Source organism: Tenrec ecaudatus, chromosome 12 (genome assembly GCF_050624435.1).
Source record: "Tenrec ecaudatus isolate mTenEca1 chromosome 12, mTenEca1.hap1, whole genome shotgun sequence".
Taxonomy (NCBI): Eukaryota; Metazoa; Chordata; class Mammalia; order Afrosoricida; family Tenrecidae; genus Tenrec; species Tenrec ecaudatus.
The window spans coordinates 20,702,016-20,719,928 of NC_134541.1; the positions used below are offsets into that span (position 1 = coordinate 20,702,016).

The window sequence follows — 17,913 nt, forward strand, 5'->3', positions numbered from 1 at the left end:
TCTTTTGACGGATTATCCATTTCCACGGATAGCTTTTCTTTGGGTAAGAGGCTGGAGGAGTTTGGTTTGGTTTGGCACCATCTTGCTTTTGCTGTGGTAAGAAAGGCAGCATTGAACATACAGAAAGTGTTCCTCCATTGGAATTCGGGACAGAGAATTCCTGCCGCCAGAGGACATCTGCCTAATGCATCTCACCCAGGGCTTTAGACACCACGAATGACACCTTTCTCATGTTTGTTTGACACCCATTGATTTGCTGCAGCTTTCCAGGCTTTTCATGGATAGTGGCCACATTTCGATTTGCTTATGAATTCCTGCCTCTTCTCTCATCTTTTATTAAAGAAAAGGGAAATTTTCAAGTGTGCACACAGGGAGAGAGAATAATGCTGTGACTCTTCATGTCATTCCTGGCTGGGTCACACCACTCTCACTTTACTTTTGCCCGGGAATCTTTTAAAAAATCTCCAGAGCCTATCATTTCACCTTTAAACATTGAGATTTCCATATCTATCATACTTGGACTACAAAAATCACTCTCATACTCATCAGCAATAACCCTTAAAACTGTCTGTTTTTTTCCCCTTAGAATTCCTTAAATTGTTTGATAACAAATCTGTTTCACTTCTCCTAGAGTGGTCTCAGAATTTTTTTTTTTTACAATTAATTGGTTCTTTGAATCAGGTCCAAATAAGGTCCATATCATGCATTCAATTGCTATGTCTTTAAGACTCTTTTAATCCATTACAATTAATCATCCTTTCTTGAGGAGGGTGGTCAGACCACTTTTTATTTTTTGGCAGATGAGTCACTCTCCACATCTGGATTTTGCTGATGGGTCATATCTGTATCCTTGTGGTATTTTATCTGTACCACCTTACTCTGTTTACCATATTACCTGTAGGCTAGTTAATTACATTAGAAGACTAGACTATTTTTATCAGTCATGTATTTTGACCATTAATGGTGCATTGCACTTCTAGTGTGTCATATCGGAAGACACAGAATGTTAACTTGCCCCATTTTGCATAATGAACTTGATTGGTTTTAGGTTGATGTGAGTCTCAAATCCCAGATCTGTTTCCACTTTTCACTTAATGGTTTTAACTATTGCTACATTAGAAGACTGAAAAATTTATAAAACTAGAAAGTTAATTGTTTTATTAGGGGCTCATACAACTCTTATCACAATCCATACATACATCAGTTGTGTAAAGCACATTTGTACATTCATTGCCCTCATCATTTTCAAAAAATCTGCTCTCCACCCAAGCTTCTGGCATCAGCTCCTCATTTTTCTCCCCTCCCTCCCTGGTCCCCCCTCTCTCATGAGCCCTTGTAATTTACAAATTATTATTTTGTCATATCTTCACTGTCCATCGTTGCCCTTCAGCCACTTTTCTGTTACCCGTTCCCCAGGGAGGAGACCATATGTAGATCCCTACAATTGGTTCCTCCTTTCCAACCCACTCTTCCTCCACCCTCCCAGTATCGCCACTCACACCACTGGTCCTGAAGGGATCATCCGCCCTGGATTCCCCATGTTTCTAGCTCCTATCTGTACCAGTATACATCCTCTGGTCTAGCCAGATTTGTAGGGTAGAATTTGGGATCATGATAGTGGGGTGGTGGTGGTAGGAGGAAGCATTTGGGAACTAGAGGAAAGTTGTATGTTTCATCATTGCTACCTCACACTCTGACTGGATCGTCTCATCTCCAAGACTCTTCTGTAAGGGAATGTCCAGTGGCCTACAAATAGGCTTGGGGTCTCCACTCCGCACTCTCCCCCACATTCACTTTGATACGATTTTTGTTCTGATGAAGCCTGTTATCTAATCCCTTTGATATTTTGTGATCGCATAGGCTGGTGTGCTTCTTCCATGTGGCCTTTGTTGCTTCTGAGCTAGACGGCCGCTTGTTTACCTTTAAGCCTTTAAGACCCCAGAAGCTATTATCTTTTGATAGCCGGATACCATCAACTTTCTTCGCCACATTTGCTTATGTACCCGCTTTGTCTTCATGATTGTGTCAGGAAGGTGAGCATCATAGAATGCCAATTTAATAGAACACAGTATTCTTGCACTGAGGGAGAACTTGAGTAGGAGACCCAATGGAAACTGGAAAGTTTTTTATTAAAGGTTTAAAATATATATATTGCAAGTCTCAGGTGTCTGGAAAATTCATTTAGGCAAACTACCATTTTGTCTGATTATATTTGGCGAAAAAATATGTAATTGTGCTAGAAAAGAGTTTAGACTTTGGTGTGTAGCTAAATTTAAATGCCTGTTTATTTGTTTTAAATAAATGTCATTAGGACGTTTTATGGGGAAAGATTTTGTGCTACAGCGATACTTTTGGATTTTACACGCATTTGTGAATATTTGTGTTTTTTCTTTTGATTAAGGATGATGATAATAGATTTTTTTTGTAACGGTGTGTGTGTGTGTGTGTGTGTGTGTACAGATATATGGGGAGCAAATACAGTTGCAAAATTACAGTTATGAAGTAGCAATGAAAATAATGTTATAGTTGGGGGGATCAGCACGACCTGAGGAACTGTATGAAAGGGTCGCGGTGTTAAGGAAGGTTGAGAACCACTGCTTTAGACCCTTTGTGGATCTGTTAACTTGACCTTAGACTTGGGGCAGAAGTAACAACCCTCAGAGCCTTGTATTCTTATCTGGGAAAGACAGATAGGGAAGACCCAGCATGAAAATTCAGGTCATAGGCAGATTCGCAAGAATACTACTTCTGGCCTCTGAATTTATTTGCCTTAAAGTTAAACCTGATTGATCTTGAAAATAGCCACCCAAGTAGGTCTTAACTAGATAACTTCAGACTTATTTTTGGAGAACACTATACAGCTGGTACTAAATAACATCAAGACAATATTTCAGATTCTCCAAACCACAATAAACTGCAGCCCCAGACCTCTGATTATAGAACCATATAGAACCAAGACTAAGGAAGGACTGTTTTGTAATTAAAATTTATATTTGCCCCTTCTCTTCTTCGGCACTGCCTGCGGAGGAGGCAGCCATCTCCCACCGGCATCATGGCTGCCCTCAGACCCTTGGTGAAGCCTAAAATTGTAAAAAAGAGGACCAAGAAGTTCATCCGGCACCAGTCCGACCGCTATGTCAAGATTAAGCGCAACCGGCGCAAGCCCAGAGGCATTGACAACAGGGTTCGGAGAAGATTCAAGGGCCAGATCTTGATGCCCAACATTGGTTACGGGAGCAACAAGAAAACCAAGCACATGCCAGTGGCTTCCGCAAGTTTCTGGTCCACAACGTCAAGGAGCTGGAAGTGCTGATGTGCAACAAGTCGTATTGTGCGGAGATTGCTCACAACGTTTCCTCCAAGAATCGCAAAGCCATTGTAGAAAGAGCAGCCCAGCTGGCCATCAGAGTCACCAATCCCAACGCCAGGCTGCGCAGCGAAGAAAATGAGTAGATGGCCCATTTGCGAGTTTTATTTGTGCTAAATAAAACCATAAATGAAAAATTATTTTTAATTAATTTTTAAAAATTAGAATTATTTTACTGACTGTAAAATGATTATCTTTCCCTCATTTATTTTCTTTTAGCAAGTGAATATTATTTCTTCCACATGTTAGCTGACATAGGAGCAATGAGTAATTTCACCTGGCATGCTCTTTCACAAAAGTAGTCCATCTCTTTCTCTAGGTTTTTATGTTTAAATTGTGTCTATTTTGTATAGATCGCATACGAGGTTATTCTCTATAGATAAGAACATGACTGACATCTTCAAGAATCTGAACCTTGTAGTAACCACCTGATGGCTGATAGTAGGATATTACTGATGGAATCAGAGTTATCAGAAAAATGATGGGAAAGTTTGTCCAGGTCAGCTGAGATGGGTTTATCTAATGTCTTTTTATACTGTGCTGGGAGGTTCACGGAGTGTGTGCCAGTGGTAACATTTACTGGCAAAGGCCTCAAAGACAGACTACATCACCACCAACAGATGGACTTGACAGTTTTTTACAGGGTTAAATATTGTTGCTGTATTTCATTTTGGTAGCTATTATTGTGTGGTTACTTTTTCTCAAATAGAATTATTTTACTACCTAGAGAATGTTTTACTGAAGATGTTCATGCCTTCTGACAGAAACATTTCCTGAATCATCTTCCTGACTTGTATGCAGCCGTTTCTTTTTAGTAACTTTCATTAGAAAATAAATGGAATCTATTTTCCCTCTGGGTTTAAAAAATAAAAAGTAGGTTTTTTAAATTCACCTGGACAATAGAGAACCCCATAGAAGAGTAGAAAACATTAATATTTAGTTTTTGCCGAAGGATTTGTTTTCCCCTCTTGGTATATTTGTAGATGTTATGTGTTGGTGTATGCTGGGGTCACGAACGTAGAAGTTTAGGGTGTACAGGCCTTAGGAAATGATCTTGAAAAACTTGGGGCAAGTGCCGGTTTATAGTTGAAGTGGTAGAGCTGATTCTATACAGTCTCATTGGGTGGCTCCCCTACTTCTCTTTTGGTGTTAGTTGCTGGATGAGGTGGCCAGATTCTCAGAGACATCAGAAACCATAAAACGAGAGAGGTAAATTTGAGAATTGATTGGATGTGATATAGCTGATGTTGGAGATGAATATTACATTGGGTGTTTGTTGTGGTGGTTAAGTACTGTCAAGCTGATTCCGACTCCGAAACGCTAACTGGTTGGTTGCCATTCTCTCAATTGTTACACTTGTGCTCATTGTTGCAGCTGCTGTGCCAGTTCATTTTGTTGAGTCTTGCTCCATTTCATTGACCCTCCACTTTACCATGCATGCTGTCCTTTTCCCTGTACTGGTCCCATCTGGTAACATGTCCAGAGTACATGAGATAAGAAGTCTTGCTGTCCTTGCTTCTGAGGAGCATTCTAATTGACCTCTCAAAGTAACTTTCTTTTTCTTTTGGTAATCCATGATATATTAAATATTCTTTGCCAGCACCATAATTCTAGGGGTTTCGATGAAGACAAGCTAAACTTGAGTTGTACTTATGTGGGTGTTTTGTCCGAATGGGTCAGTTCCATTCTGGCGTCAAATTGTAGGCTACAGGGAGATGGTTGGCTTTCTATCCAGTCTATGTAGTCCTTCGCCTTGGAGTAAGCTGCCATGGCCCGAATAATAGTTGGTTTCTGTTGGTGACACGAACCACATGTAGCTGTTTATAAGAAGAAAATTTGAAGTTTCTTAATGCAAAGTTACTGATGTCTGATATTTTTTTTAACCAACTGCATTAGAAACATTTTCTTGGTTCTTACAGTTTTCATGTTACGGCTTGAAGAACTTGAAGGTAAAAATTCGCCTTGTATCTTTTTAGTTTGTATATTTCATCCTTTCCTCCACATTTCTAGAAGATCCAGAGCAACCGGATAGATGGTGCCCTTGTCTGGTCACCCAACTTTTTTACCTCTCAGAGGTAATAGAGTGCCTTAAGCATTTTACTATGTGATTTGACACTAGGAATGTGACCCAATCTTTATAGAACTTGTGAAATATCCTTTATGTCATCAGATTAGTAGCAGTAGAAAGAGTTTGGGCTTGATTTAAATCTAACTTTTGCTATTTATTTATATATACTTTTGCTATTTATTAAAGTTGTATAGCTTCAGAAAAATTATCTATACTTGGGGTGTATAGAGGACACTCATCCCAGGACTGGGCTTCAGCTCTCCTTTGAGAAAGAGTGGTTGTGCCCATTGGATGGCAGGAACGTCCTCTGTTGTACGGCAAGTGGGAAACCCCTCTCTGGGCTACAGGCAGACTAAGGTTTGTAGATAGTTTTGCAGAGGGAGTTAGGGTGGCAGTTTGTATGCAAGACTTCCCACATGGTGCCCATGTTGGAAGGACCATTGGAAACAACTGCAGAGTGCAGGCAAGCCAAAGTAGGTAGGCAAGTATACACACCATGTCCATATGGTGAGGACTGTGCTCTGGGAATCCAGCCTCTGAGATGCAAGCAAGCTAAGACAGGCAGGCATGTGGCCTGGCTGGAGCACCACCAGATGTCCCCATGTACTCGCATAGTGAGAAAATGCCAAAGAATCAACTGTACGCTTAACCTGAATGGCGGGCCCTTTTCCTCTCAAAGTGTCCTCCAGTGCCCTCTACTGACCAAGCTTAACACAGGGCTCACTGTAGAGAAATGCTTACGGTACAGTGCATTTTCTGAGAGCAGGTGCTGAAGGGTGAATTGGGAGCTGAGAGGCAGTAGATTGATAACTGGTACAGGAACCAGCCTCAAAAGAGCACACCATGCAATTACACTTTTACTAAGGTATGCCACTCAACGTCAGAGTAATGGTTATAGATGGGAGGGAAGAGAGACCAGACAACACTTTCATAATGCTAGTAATCTTCTGGTTACATGGGTGTGATCAGTTTGTGAAGAGCAGGCTATACTTTTTGTATCTAATACATCATAAAAGTTCAAATGTGGTATAGTCTATTTCAAACAGTAAGCACTTAGAAATAAGATTCAGTCTAAGTAGCCAAAATCCAAATTAACTCAGGTATCGCAACTTTGAAAGCAATCCAAAACTATCTATTTGGCATGTCTCTAACTTAATGTACCACTAAAAAAGATAACTTATGTAACAAAAATACATATTGCCAAACTCTCCATTTGAGATTAAATTGTTAATTCTGAGTCACTCTGTAGAGCAGGGCACTCACACTTTCTCAGCATGTGAGCTACTTATAAAATGATTACGTCAAAATGAGCTGCCAACTACAAAAATGAAAAACATTTATTTTTATTTATTACATGTATTCATGAATGCATTGAGAATTCTTTATACGTACAATATAGCTTTATCTACCTTGCATAACTGCATGAGTCCATATTGCACAACACAATTAACTATGTACATTTTTTGTCATGACCTGAGTTCACTCTGATGATTTTCCCTGAATAGAATGAGCCAGGGATGCATAGTCCAGACAGTAGCCGCTGACAACCAGCCTCAAACACACTTCCAAATGATCATCAGTCATGGTGGAACGGGACATGGCTTTTTAATGATCTTTATGTGGGAAAAGACTGACTTCACATAAATAAGTAGAGTTCAATAATGCAGGCAAGGAGGGAGCACATTTTCTCATGTTTGGATACTTTCCTTGTGCAAGTAAGTTCCAGAACTGATCATGCACTCTGGACTTCAGCTGAATGTTGACTTGTAGTGTCAGAATCACCGATACTGTATGAAAGTGATATATTTTTTCTTACTTGGTCCCGCTCCCCCACTCATTTTCAACGTTTAAGAGAGAAAAAAAAAACAAGGTCTAAAACTTGACGATAACTTAGCCTGTCAGTTTTGCTGCATGTAGCACAAGTTGTTTGCACATACATTTGACATCTAAGATTGCACTATTATCAATTTTTCCATTGACCCAGCATGTAAAAAACTCTTCAGTTCACAGCAGCTGGATGTCGGTGCTGATAATAGGAGGGGACTTTTGGAATACACGATGTAAACATAGTGATCTATATTAAAAAGTAGGTTTTCTGTTTTGTTTCCCTACCCCCAACCATCTCATCTTAATTTTGTTTTTAAAAAATAATTTGGGAGTTAATAACTATTTATTAATAACTAAGTTCTCTTCATTCAGAGAATGCATTCTGTCCATAATCTCAAACTGGAACTGAAGTAGTAGTGCCTCATGCCAGGCTGACAACTTCTAGGCAAGTAATTACATAGGTGTTTAAAATCCATTAGTTTTAATATATGTTATTAATAGGATATTAATTTAAAACAGGTGAATTTGCCTATATAAATTTGTAGGCAGATTAAATAGTCACATATTATGTCAGTGGTGTTATCACATTTTTAGCCAGTTGGCTTAAATTTGCCTAATGGGGCCTTCTCTGTCTTCTCGTTATTACCTGAACCTTCTTTATCATTGTGCACTTAGTGTGTGATGCAGCCAGATTAAAAAACCACACATTTATTGTCTGTCTGGTTGGAAGGTCCTTGGTGCCAACACCCCTCCTCACCGTCTCTCAACAGTTTCTGCTGTTGCCTTGAAGGAGAACTTTTTATCCACTTCTTGTCCATGTTTAACTCTGATGTGTTTTCCCCTCACAGTGGTTTGTGTTTACTGTAGTCTTCCTTTTGGGTGTTGGGCAAGGGGAATTTGGGAATCTGAGAGGATTAAGAAGTGTTTCAATCTTTAAAAATTCAGAGCTTACAGCAGCGGTTCTCAACTTGTGGATCGCAACCCCTTTGGAGGTCGAAAGACCCTTTCACAGGGGTCGCCGGATTCATAACAGTAGAAAAATTACAGTTATGCAATAGCAACGAAAATAATTGTATGGTTGGGGGTCACCACATGAGGAACTGTATTAAAGAGTCACTGCATTAGGAAGGTTGAGGGCCACTGGCTTAAAGGATCCTGTTCATTTTCTATTAACGCAGAAATTCCTAGACACCCCCCTCCCCCGTGCCCCGAAAGTACAGCATATGCCAAAGTTGAACTGCCTCTTGGAATCCATCAGGGTGCAGCATCCTCCTGGATTTGCAGCAGCAGTTCCATGTGTGATTTGGAAGTAGGTTTAAGAATTTCATTGTAGAGCCGATGGAAGGAAGCGATCAGATTGAGTTATTTGCCTTTAAACAAAGGGATGGGGCAACACTTGGGAATAATTTAATTTAATTTTATCTCAAAGGAAACAAAGCTGAGTGGTAGGAATAGAAGGTATAGTCTTTTTAGCACCAGACATGCTGTACGTTTAGTTGCGAAGGTATTCTCAGGTCGTAGATTGGTTGAGGAGCCCTGATGGTGGTGTGAGGTAGGCCTTAGTAATCTCATGGTCTGTGGTGCAAACCTACCAGTTGCTTTGAGAGAGAAATAGGAGGCTGCCTGTGCCAATAAAGGTTTTCAGTCTTGGAAACCCTATAGAGCAGTGGTTCTCATCGTGTGGGTCGCGACCTCTTGGGGGTTGTCGAATGACCCTTTCACAGGGGTCACCTAAGACTATCAAAAACACATATTTCCGATGGTCTTAGGAACCCAGACATCGCTCCTCTATTGTCTTCAGATAGGCCCACATACAAGTATCTGACATGAAGACTGCTACCCATACTACACCATGCTTCAAGACAAAATTTCATTTATTTGTCATTAGAAATATTTCACAATATAACATTAATGTTTTATGATGAATCACTATGCTTTAATTATGTTCAATTTGTAACAATGAAAATACATCCAGAATATCAGATATTTACATGATGACAACAAAATTACAGTTATGAAGTAGCAACAAAAATAATTTTTTGGTTGGGGGTCACCACCACATGGGGAACTGTATGACAGGGTGGCAGCATGAGGTAGGTGGGGAAGCACTGCTCTAGAGAGTCACTAGGAGTTAGAATCAGCCCCATGACGGTGGGTTTAGATTGGCTTGTCACTTTGCTGGCTCTTCTGTTTCCTGTAGAATTAAAGCTGAGCCTGGTGACCATAAATACATAACTTTTCTTATATATCCTAAAGTAAGAAGCCTTTTCTGCTTTGTAGTAACACAGTTATAATTCTGCTCTCGTGTTTACCCTGTATCCTACGGTCTGGGATAGCTATCAGATTTTGTTGTCATAAATTGCTCCACAACAATTCTGTTTAACAGTCCAGAAATTGAAAGCCTTATGAATGTAGATCAAGAGTTTAAACACTTGTTGCAGTTATATTACTCTATTTAGTTAGGGTATCTCATAAATTAACTCTGCTTCTTTAACATTTGTGTGCCCGCTCGTCTGTCAGTTTGTTGCACTGTGATGGCTTAAGTGCACGTTGCTAAAAGTCATGCCACTGGTGTTTCACGTCCCACCGGGTCGCCCTGGGTGAACAGGTTTTAGTAAACTTCTTGATGAAGAACAGACTGGGAAAGAGGAAGAGATGATCAACTTTTGAAAAATTAGCTTCTGAAAAGCCTATCAGTGGAAAATTGTCAGTTACAGTGTGGGAAGATGAGCCCCTGAGGGTGGAAGGCGCTCAAAAAATGACTGGGAAAGAACTGTCTCCTCAAAAGGGAGTTTGTCTTACTGATGTGTTGGAGCAAAGCTTTTGAGACCATTATTTGCTGATGAAGCATAACTCAAAAAGAGATGGCAGCAGCATCCAGTGATATCGGAATGCAACATGTACAAAATAGGATGCTAGGAAAATTGGAAGCTGTCCAAATGAAATGGAACACATATAAAGATTGCTATGCTAGGCCTTAGTGACCTAAAATGGGCTGGTATTGACCATTTTGAATTGGTTTGCTATGTCAACAAGGGCACATTCAAGAGAAATGGCATCTCATTAATCATGAAAAAGAGGAATTCAGATCTGTCTTGAAGCACAGTGCTGTCTGTGAATAGACAATATCTGTATGCCTACCTGGAGGACCAGTTAATACAACTATTGTTCACGTTTACACACTGACCATTAAAGCCAGTGATGAAGAAAATGAAATTTTCTGTCAACTTTTTTCAGTCTGAAATAGATTAAATGTGTAATCAAAATGCATTGATAATTAATGGTGATTGGAATGTGAATCAATGAGGAAGAATTAGTGGTAGGAAAATAGGACCTTAGTAATAGAAATGAAGTGAATGATACGATTTTGCAAGAACAATGACTTGATTGCCAACAGTATTTTAAATAACATAAATGGTGGTGTCTCGCATCAACGCAGACCGCTGGCATGCACAGGAATCAAACTGACTGTCCCTGTGCTTAGAACTGCCCTCTTTCTCCCACCGAGAGCTCAGTATGTCACCTGGACTCGTGCCCATCAAGTTGACTCTTACTCATATTGATCTTACAGGAGAGGGTGAAACTGTCCCTGTGAATTTTAGAGACCAATTCTTTCTCTCTCTTTGAGAAGCAAAAACCCCAAGTTAATGTTAGTGGGGGTAATGTATTCTTTCTAGTCGACCAGCAAATGACTGCCTTCACTTTGAGAGTTGCTAATATTTGCCATATGTTTCAAATATGTATTCTTGGAGGGAAGCTTTGTAGCCTAAGCCTCATATGCTTCTCTGTCTAACACCAGAAGGGTATCTCAGTCCACCATTCAGACATCCCTGTGTATGTTGTTACAGTTAATTTATTTGATTCATCAAATCTTGTACTAGGTATCAGATATACCACACATCACCCACTGCCATCAAATTGATTCTGATTTGAGGCAACCTTGTGGGTTTCCAAAGGTATAAATCTTTAGGGGAGCAGAAAACCTCTTCCTTCTCCCAGAGAGCACCTGGTGGATTCATACTTCTAAACCTTGTGATTAGCAGCCCGACCCACAACCCATGATGACCGTAGGACCTCCTTAATAACAAACAAAAGACAACTAACTGCTGTTAAGTCAATGCTGACTCATTCATTCTACTCTTGTAAAGAGTTAATGTGGGAAATTCATAGGGGCTTCTATCCTCTCTGATAGGGTCATTATGAGGATTCCTTATTAGATATACCCCAAACCAAATTCCCTGCCATCGAGTTGATGCCAACTCATAGCAACCCTGTAAGACAGGGTAGAACTGTGAGTTTCCAAGACTAACTCTTTACTGGAATAGAAACCCCATCTGTTCCACAGAGCGGCTGATGGTTTCGAACTGTTGATCTTGCAGTGAGCAGCCCAACAAGTAATCGCTGCACCACCAAGGTTCCTGTTATATTCACTAGTAGTCAGATTTCATATGGTCTCTGTTCTCATGACACTCGTTTAAAAACTTGTTCCTGACTCAGTGACCTTATTATGAGCGGGGACAGAGTAAAACTACCCCAAGGGTTTCTAAAAGTTTCTGTAAACTTCTGGAAAGATTGCTACATCTTTCTCCTGCAGAGTGGCTGGTGGGTTCAAACTACCAACCTGGTGGTGGGTCGCAGCTGAACGCTTAACTGCATTGCCCCCAGAGGTCCTGGCACTGTTTAGTCGCACAGATGTGGCTGAATCTCGGCATGTGATCACAAATGTAACTGTGACCTTTGTCTTCAAGCTTTCTCTGTAACCTCACGTAGACACAAAAGTAATTTTTTCACACACGAATCTTAAAATTTTCTGTATGTTCAAGGAAAACTATCAGTCATCAAAGGGACTGCAGAGATACTTTAAAGTCCTCACTGTATTGTGATGTTGTGTCAACTTAATGCAAAGCAAAATATCTCATCCAGAGCCCCCAAATATAGAAAATTCTTCAGTGTGACAGAAGCATTTCCTCATACCATTTTGAATGTTCAAATTGTACAGAGATGTTTGCATTCGGTCGGAAACTGTTTTGAAAGGAGTGACCATTTGTTGCTCACCCCTCTTTTTTGTGTGTTAGTTGTGGGAGTAACTGGGAGGAGTAAGGGATACAGGTATGATAATGATTAGGAGTAAGGGAAGGGGGGAGTGATAGTAGAGGCTGATGGGCTTCATGGCAGGTTGTGGGGCATTGATCTCCAGTGCAGCACACAAGGAGGTGTGTGTGTGTGTGTGTGTGTGTGTACACATACATGTGTGAATATACATATTTTAAGGGAGGACTAAGTTTGGAAGATGTCTTGTTATTTTCTTGTGCTTGGGGGGCAGGTAGGTGATTAGGATTCGGAAATGTGCAGTAATCAGGGTGTGGTCAGATGTAGAGTAGAGAACTCCGAGAACCCTGTGGCATTGGCAGTAGGATCTCAGAATAGAAGACACGGGAGGGGAGGAGTTTAAGAAGAGGAAATGGTCCATAGTTTAAAATGTAAGGAAGCCAGAAGAAAACCTGAAAAACTCCCACTGAAAAAGTCATTGCTCAAAGCAAAATTAGGAAAGTGATGTGGAATTTTAGGTACGTCGCTGTAACTTGCAAAGTTTGTTCATTGTTGTTAGTTTAAGAGAGAGCAGAACCTGCCTTAGAAGGGAAGATAATACTTTGTTGAGGGAAGAAGAGTGGTGGAAAGGGAGAGGTGTTGTGAGGAGAAAAAAATTATTTTCATTGAACAACTGTTGATTGGCACCTGCTACTTATGAGCCCAATACTGTTCCAGACTCCAGGGTACAGTGGGGACAAAATGACTGGTGTGAAAGTAATTAAATGCATTAATATGTGAGCTTAGACATGCAGTAAAGAGAGCAGGATCCTGCCAGTTTCCTACTACATATAATCTTTTAGCACTGTTGACAAATTCCCTCATTTGCTCATACAGGAATTTCAGAATATGTGTGCATGTCTTATTAATATGTTTTTAATAGAATCATAACCACGGCTGTTAAGTTGATTCTGACATAGCAACTCTACAGGGTTTCTAAGTCTGTGAAGCTTTACAGGAGCAGATAGCCTCATCTTTCTACCTTGGAGTGGCTGATGGGTTTGAATTGCTGACCTTGGGATTATCAATCTAAGACAGTATCACCAGGGACCATGACATTACTGTTGGATCCATTCTTTACTGAGCCAGTTGGCTCTAATGACTTTCGAGTGGTGGCAACAAAGTGTCAGAGGTTATAAAACCGTCCCCAGCGTGTGTACAGGCTGTATGTAGGGTGAAGCTTTTTATTTGTGCTATATAAAATTTAGATTTCTTTTTGTTTTCTTTTTAAAGTGTGCCACTAAAGGTCGAAAAAAATTAAAAAGACAAACCAAAAGTGGCATTGCCAATGTAAGAGAGCACACTTTGTAAATAATAGAGACTGGTGGTGGGGGGGGGGGGGGCTAGCTGCAAAGTAAACAGGTTGACTCTACCAGCCAGTCCAAGAAGAAAGACCAGGCTTTCTGCTTCCTTGAAGGTTTGGAATAGACTCCATGGCAGTGCATTTGGATTTGGGCTTGGTTTACTCAGAAGGAAAAGTCATAAAGTGTGTATTGGAGACCTGTTGGTGGGGGTTATGTTTGTTATCCATCAAGATGCTGTAATGGTCTGATGATAATAACGTGAGGTCTGTCAAGATGCTTCTGGCCAACTGGAACACTTAGAAAAGTAGCATCACTCACCAAGATTTACCCGTCTGCCTCTCTCTCAGTGGAGTGCGGTAGGGGTGGGTGGGGTTATCAACTACATGCAGCTTGAACATTGCTGAAGGTACTGGTGGCCATGTCTTGGGTGTGAAGGGTTGGGGGGTGGAGGCTGTGATTTGGTTTCCCCCGCTTCCTCCAGGCCTCTGCGTGCTTTTGATTCCATTAGAGCCCTATGTGCTTTTCGCCCCATCTCTTGCCGTGCAGGCATCTGCCAGCTCTGGTTTCTCAGGCCTTCGGATGAGACAGGGGTTTTCATGGCACCCTCCAGTGCCCTGACTCTGCTCCGACAAACAGTTTCTGTAGTGCCTGCTTTGGTCCCCCAGCTACCTCTAAGGCTCTGCTCTGTTCCCTGCTTGCCCATTTCCTTGGAATAAAAAACAAACCAAAACCATTGCTGTCAAGTTGATGCCGACTCATGACTTTATAGAACAAAATAGGCTTTAATGAAAACAGACTGCCCCATCTTTCCCCCCATAGGCTGAGAGATTTAAACTGCCCACCTTTCTGTTAGCAGCTGAGTGCTTAAACCTGTGCCACCTGGGTTCCTTACTTAGAATGACTTGCTAAGAGTGGAGTTGGCAGATGAATAGGTTGGAATCATAGATAGATCCAGTGCCCCAGGGCTCTGCAGAAAGCTTGAGACAAAAGAGCAATCAAAGTATAGGACCTCTTATTGCCTGCACCTGGCAGTGTTGGGCCCTGCTTGTTGTTCATTTGTGGTGATTACTTGGAAGCTGGCTTTTTTTTTTTTTACATCTCTAGTTCATTATAATTATATCACTTCTCTACATAGAAACAAGTAATTTTTATTGGCATTGGTGGATTTTTTAGTGTGTTTGTGAAATTTCATTTTGTTGAGTTGAATTTTATAGGAGGATATATATCTTACTATTAAGGAGCCCTGGTGGTGTAGTGCGTTATGTGCTTAACTACTACCCACAAGGTCAGCAGTTCAAATCTACTGCCCATTCCTCAGAAGAAAGATGAGACTAAAGATCGACAGTCTCAGAAACCCAAAGGGGCAGTTTTGTCCTGTCCCATATAGGATTGCTATACTTTCGTGGCAGTGAGGTTGGTCTTATTTCTGATATTCTCCCTATTAGCCAGAGAATATGTGACAGACTTTGGTTGTTAATAATATTGGCTTTTCTGGGGTCTGTTCATTTGAAGGTGGGAGGTAAACTTGTACTGATACAATTTACCTACAATTGACTCCATTGTAATAAAGCTCAGAGGATACAATTCTGTGTATGAATCAGAACTGCCCTGAATCAGAACACCCTGAAAATTGATGCTTTTCTGGAGGTGAACAATAGATCCATCAAATACTGATATTCACAGTGATTGTTGGAAAGATCACTTGCTAAGTTAACTTTCCTTTTCCCAAGTTTTGCCAGTTCTCCTCTGCCTTTTCCCCCTTTCTCCTTGGCCTAGCACCTGACCATGTCCACTTTCTAGTTTGTTCTTTTGTCAGTACACTCATTGCAAGTAGCAATATCCTGGTAGATAGATGTACCTCATTGAGGAAGAACCATGGCATTCTGTGGTCCTTTATATAGGAAAATAACCCTAGTTACAGGGTGGTTAAGGACTAAACTGCTAACCAAAAGATCAGTTTTGATCAGCCTTGGGCTGCATGGTCAGCAGTTCAAAACTACCCTATAGAACAGTATAGAATTGCCCTGTGCTTTTCTGAGACTGTAACTGTTTATAGGCACAGAAAGCCTCTCCTTTTCCTTAAGGTGGTTTTGAACTGCTTTCCTCAAGATTTGCAGCCCAACATGTAACTTACTATGCTACCAGGGCTCTTTTTGACTCCATCCCGTCTGTAGCAGTAAATAGACTTTGAGGTAGAGTTAGAACTAGGGCTCCTGGGTTTGGGGGACGAGAAGACCACCAGTTAGTTCCTTAGAAATAACCCTTTACTTGTCTCCCCCCCTCCTCTACCCTCGGTTTGTCATAGCCAGTGCTGAGGTAGTCTCGTGTTTAATTTTAGATTTTATCATAATCTTTGCCTTTTTTATATTTTACAGAAGAACATTTCTTCCTTCAATAGATGATAATGAAAATTCAGAAGAAAGAGAAGCAGGTAAGTGATACATTTCTCTTAGGGGAATGCACCCAGTGGGCATAGGTTTTTTTTTTTTTTTTTTAACCAGGACACACTATCAGTCTTCCTCATCTTTGAGCTTCTGCTAACGGTCGGCAACTCAGGGTTCTCTTCTGAGTGACTTTATGTATGATTTTTTTCCTTTTGTGGGGGTCAGCTCCAATATAGGAATTAGCGTAATGAAAACTATGAATCAAATTATTATTCAAAGTTAGATACCCTATGTACTTGAGGATAAGCTGAGTTTTTCAGCACATTTTTTTTCTTTTCTTTTTTTACATTTTATTAGGGGCTCATACAACTCTTACCACAATCCACACATATACATATTTCAGTTATATAAAGCACATCCATACATTCTTTGCCCTAATCACTCTCAAAGCATTTGCTCTCCACTTAAGCCCTCTGCATCAGGTCCTCTTTTTTTTTTCCCTCTCTCCCTGCTCCCCCCTCCCTCATGAGCCCTTGATAATCCACAGATTGTTATTTTGTCATATCTTGCCCTATCCGGAGTCACCCTTTCCCCCCCTTTTCTGCCGTCCATCTCCCAGGGAGGAGGTCACATGTGGATCCTTGTAATCAGTTCCCCCTTTCCAACCCACTCACCCTCCACTCTCTCAGCCTCGCCCCTCACACCCCTTGTCCTGAAGGTATCATCCACCTTGGATTCCCTGTGCCTCCAGCTCCCATATGCACCAGTGTGCAATCTCTGCCCTATCCAGTCCTGCGAGGTAGAATTCGGATCATGGTAGTTGGAGGGAGGAAGCATTAGGATCTGGGGGAAAGCTGTGTTCTTCATCGGTACTACATCGCACCCTGACTGACCCGTCTCCTCTCCTAAACCCCTCTGTGAGGGGATCTCCAGTGGTCGACACTTGGGTCTCGGGTCTCCACTCTGCACTTCCCCCTTCATTCACTATGGTGTGTATATATATATATGTATATATACACACACACATACACATATACACACACACATATATATATATTCTTTTTTTTTTTAGCATGATGCCTTATACCTGGTCCCTTTGGCACCTCGTGATCGCACAGGCTGGTGTGCTTCTTCCATGTGGGCTTTATTGCTTCTGAGCTAGATGGCCACTTGTTCACCTTCAAGCCTTTAAGACCCCAGACACTATCTCTTTCGATAGCTGGGCACCATCAGCTTTCTTCGCCACATTTGCTTATGCACCCGTTTGTCTTCGGCGATCATATCATGGAGGTGTGCAGCCAATGATATGATTTTTTGTTCTTTGATGCCTGATAACATCCCTTCAGGACCACGCGATCACACAGGTTGGTGTGTTCTTCCATGTGGGCTTTGTTGCTTCTGAGCTAGATGGCCGCTTGTTTATCTTCAAGCCTTTAAGACCCCAGTCACTATCTCTTTTGATAGCTGGGCACTATCAGCTTTCTTTACTTGTTCACCCGCTTTGGCTTCAGCAGTTGTGTCGGGAGAGTGAGCATCATAGAGTGCAAATTTAATAAAAGAAAGTATTCATGCATTGAGGGAGTGTTCAGCACATTTTTTAATGCAGTGTTTGTGGTAAAATTAGGTGCCTTGGCTGATACTCGGTTCGGCTTACACTTGAGTATATACAGTATGTGTGAGAGAGCTTTTCCTCCCTGGGAATAGCTGTCCACATTTTAGTGAAAGAGAGATGTGAGTAATTCTTCATGGTATGTATAAGAAGGGACTTGAAAAAGTTTGTGGAAGCTGATAACAAGGGTTCAAGTTGAAAGAAAATGTTTTGAAAATGATAGCAACAAGTGTACAAATGTGCTTGACACAATGGATGAATGGATG

At 41.1% G+C, this 17,913-nt stretch overlaps 1 protein-coding gene and 1 pseudogene across 3 annotated transcripts in view; both read left to right on the forward strand.

Annotated features, from left to right (window-relative positions):
• Nucleotides 1-17,913, forward strand: part of CHD6 (chromodomain helicase DNA binding protein 6) — a 219,056-nt gene that overhangs the window by 40,750 nt on the left and 160,393 nt on the right. For all 3 annotated transcript variants that reach the window (XM_075528737.1, XM_075528740.1, XM_075528738.1), the window contains exon 2: nucleotides 16,030-16,085. In XM_075528737.1, coding sequence (XP_075384852.1) covers nucleotides 16,053-16,085 — 33 coding nt within the window. In that variant the 5' untranslated portion in view covers nucleotides 16,030-16,052. The remainder of the gene's footprint in view (nucleotides 1-16,029; nucleotides 16,086-17,913) is intronic.
• On the forward strand, nucleotides 3,029-3,463 carry LOC142422372 (large ribosomal subunit protein eL32-like; annotated as a pseudogene).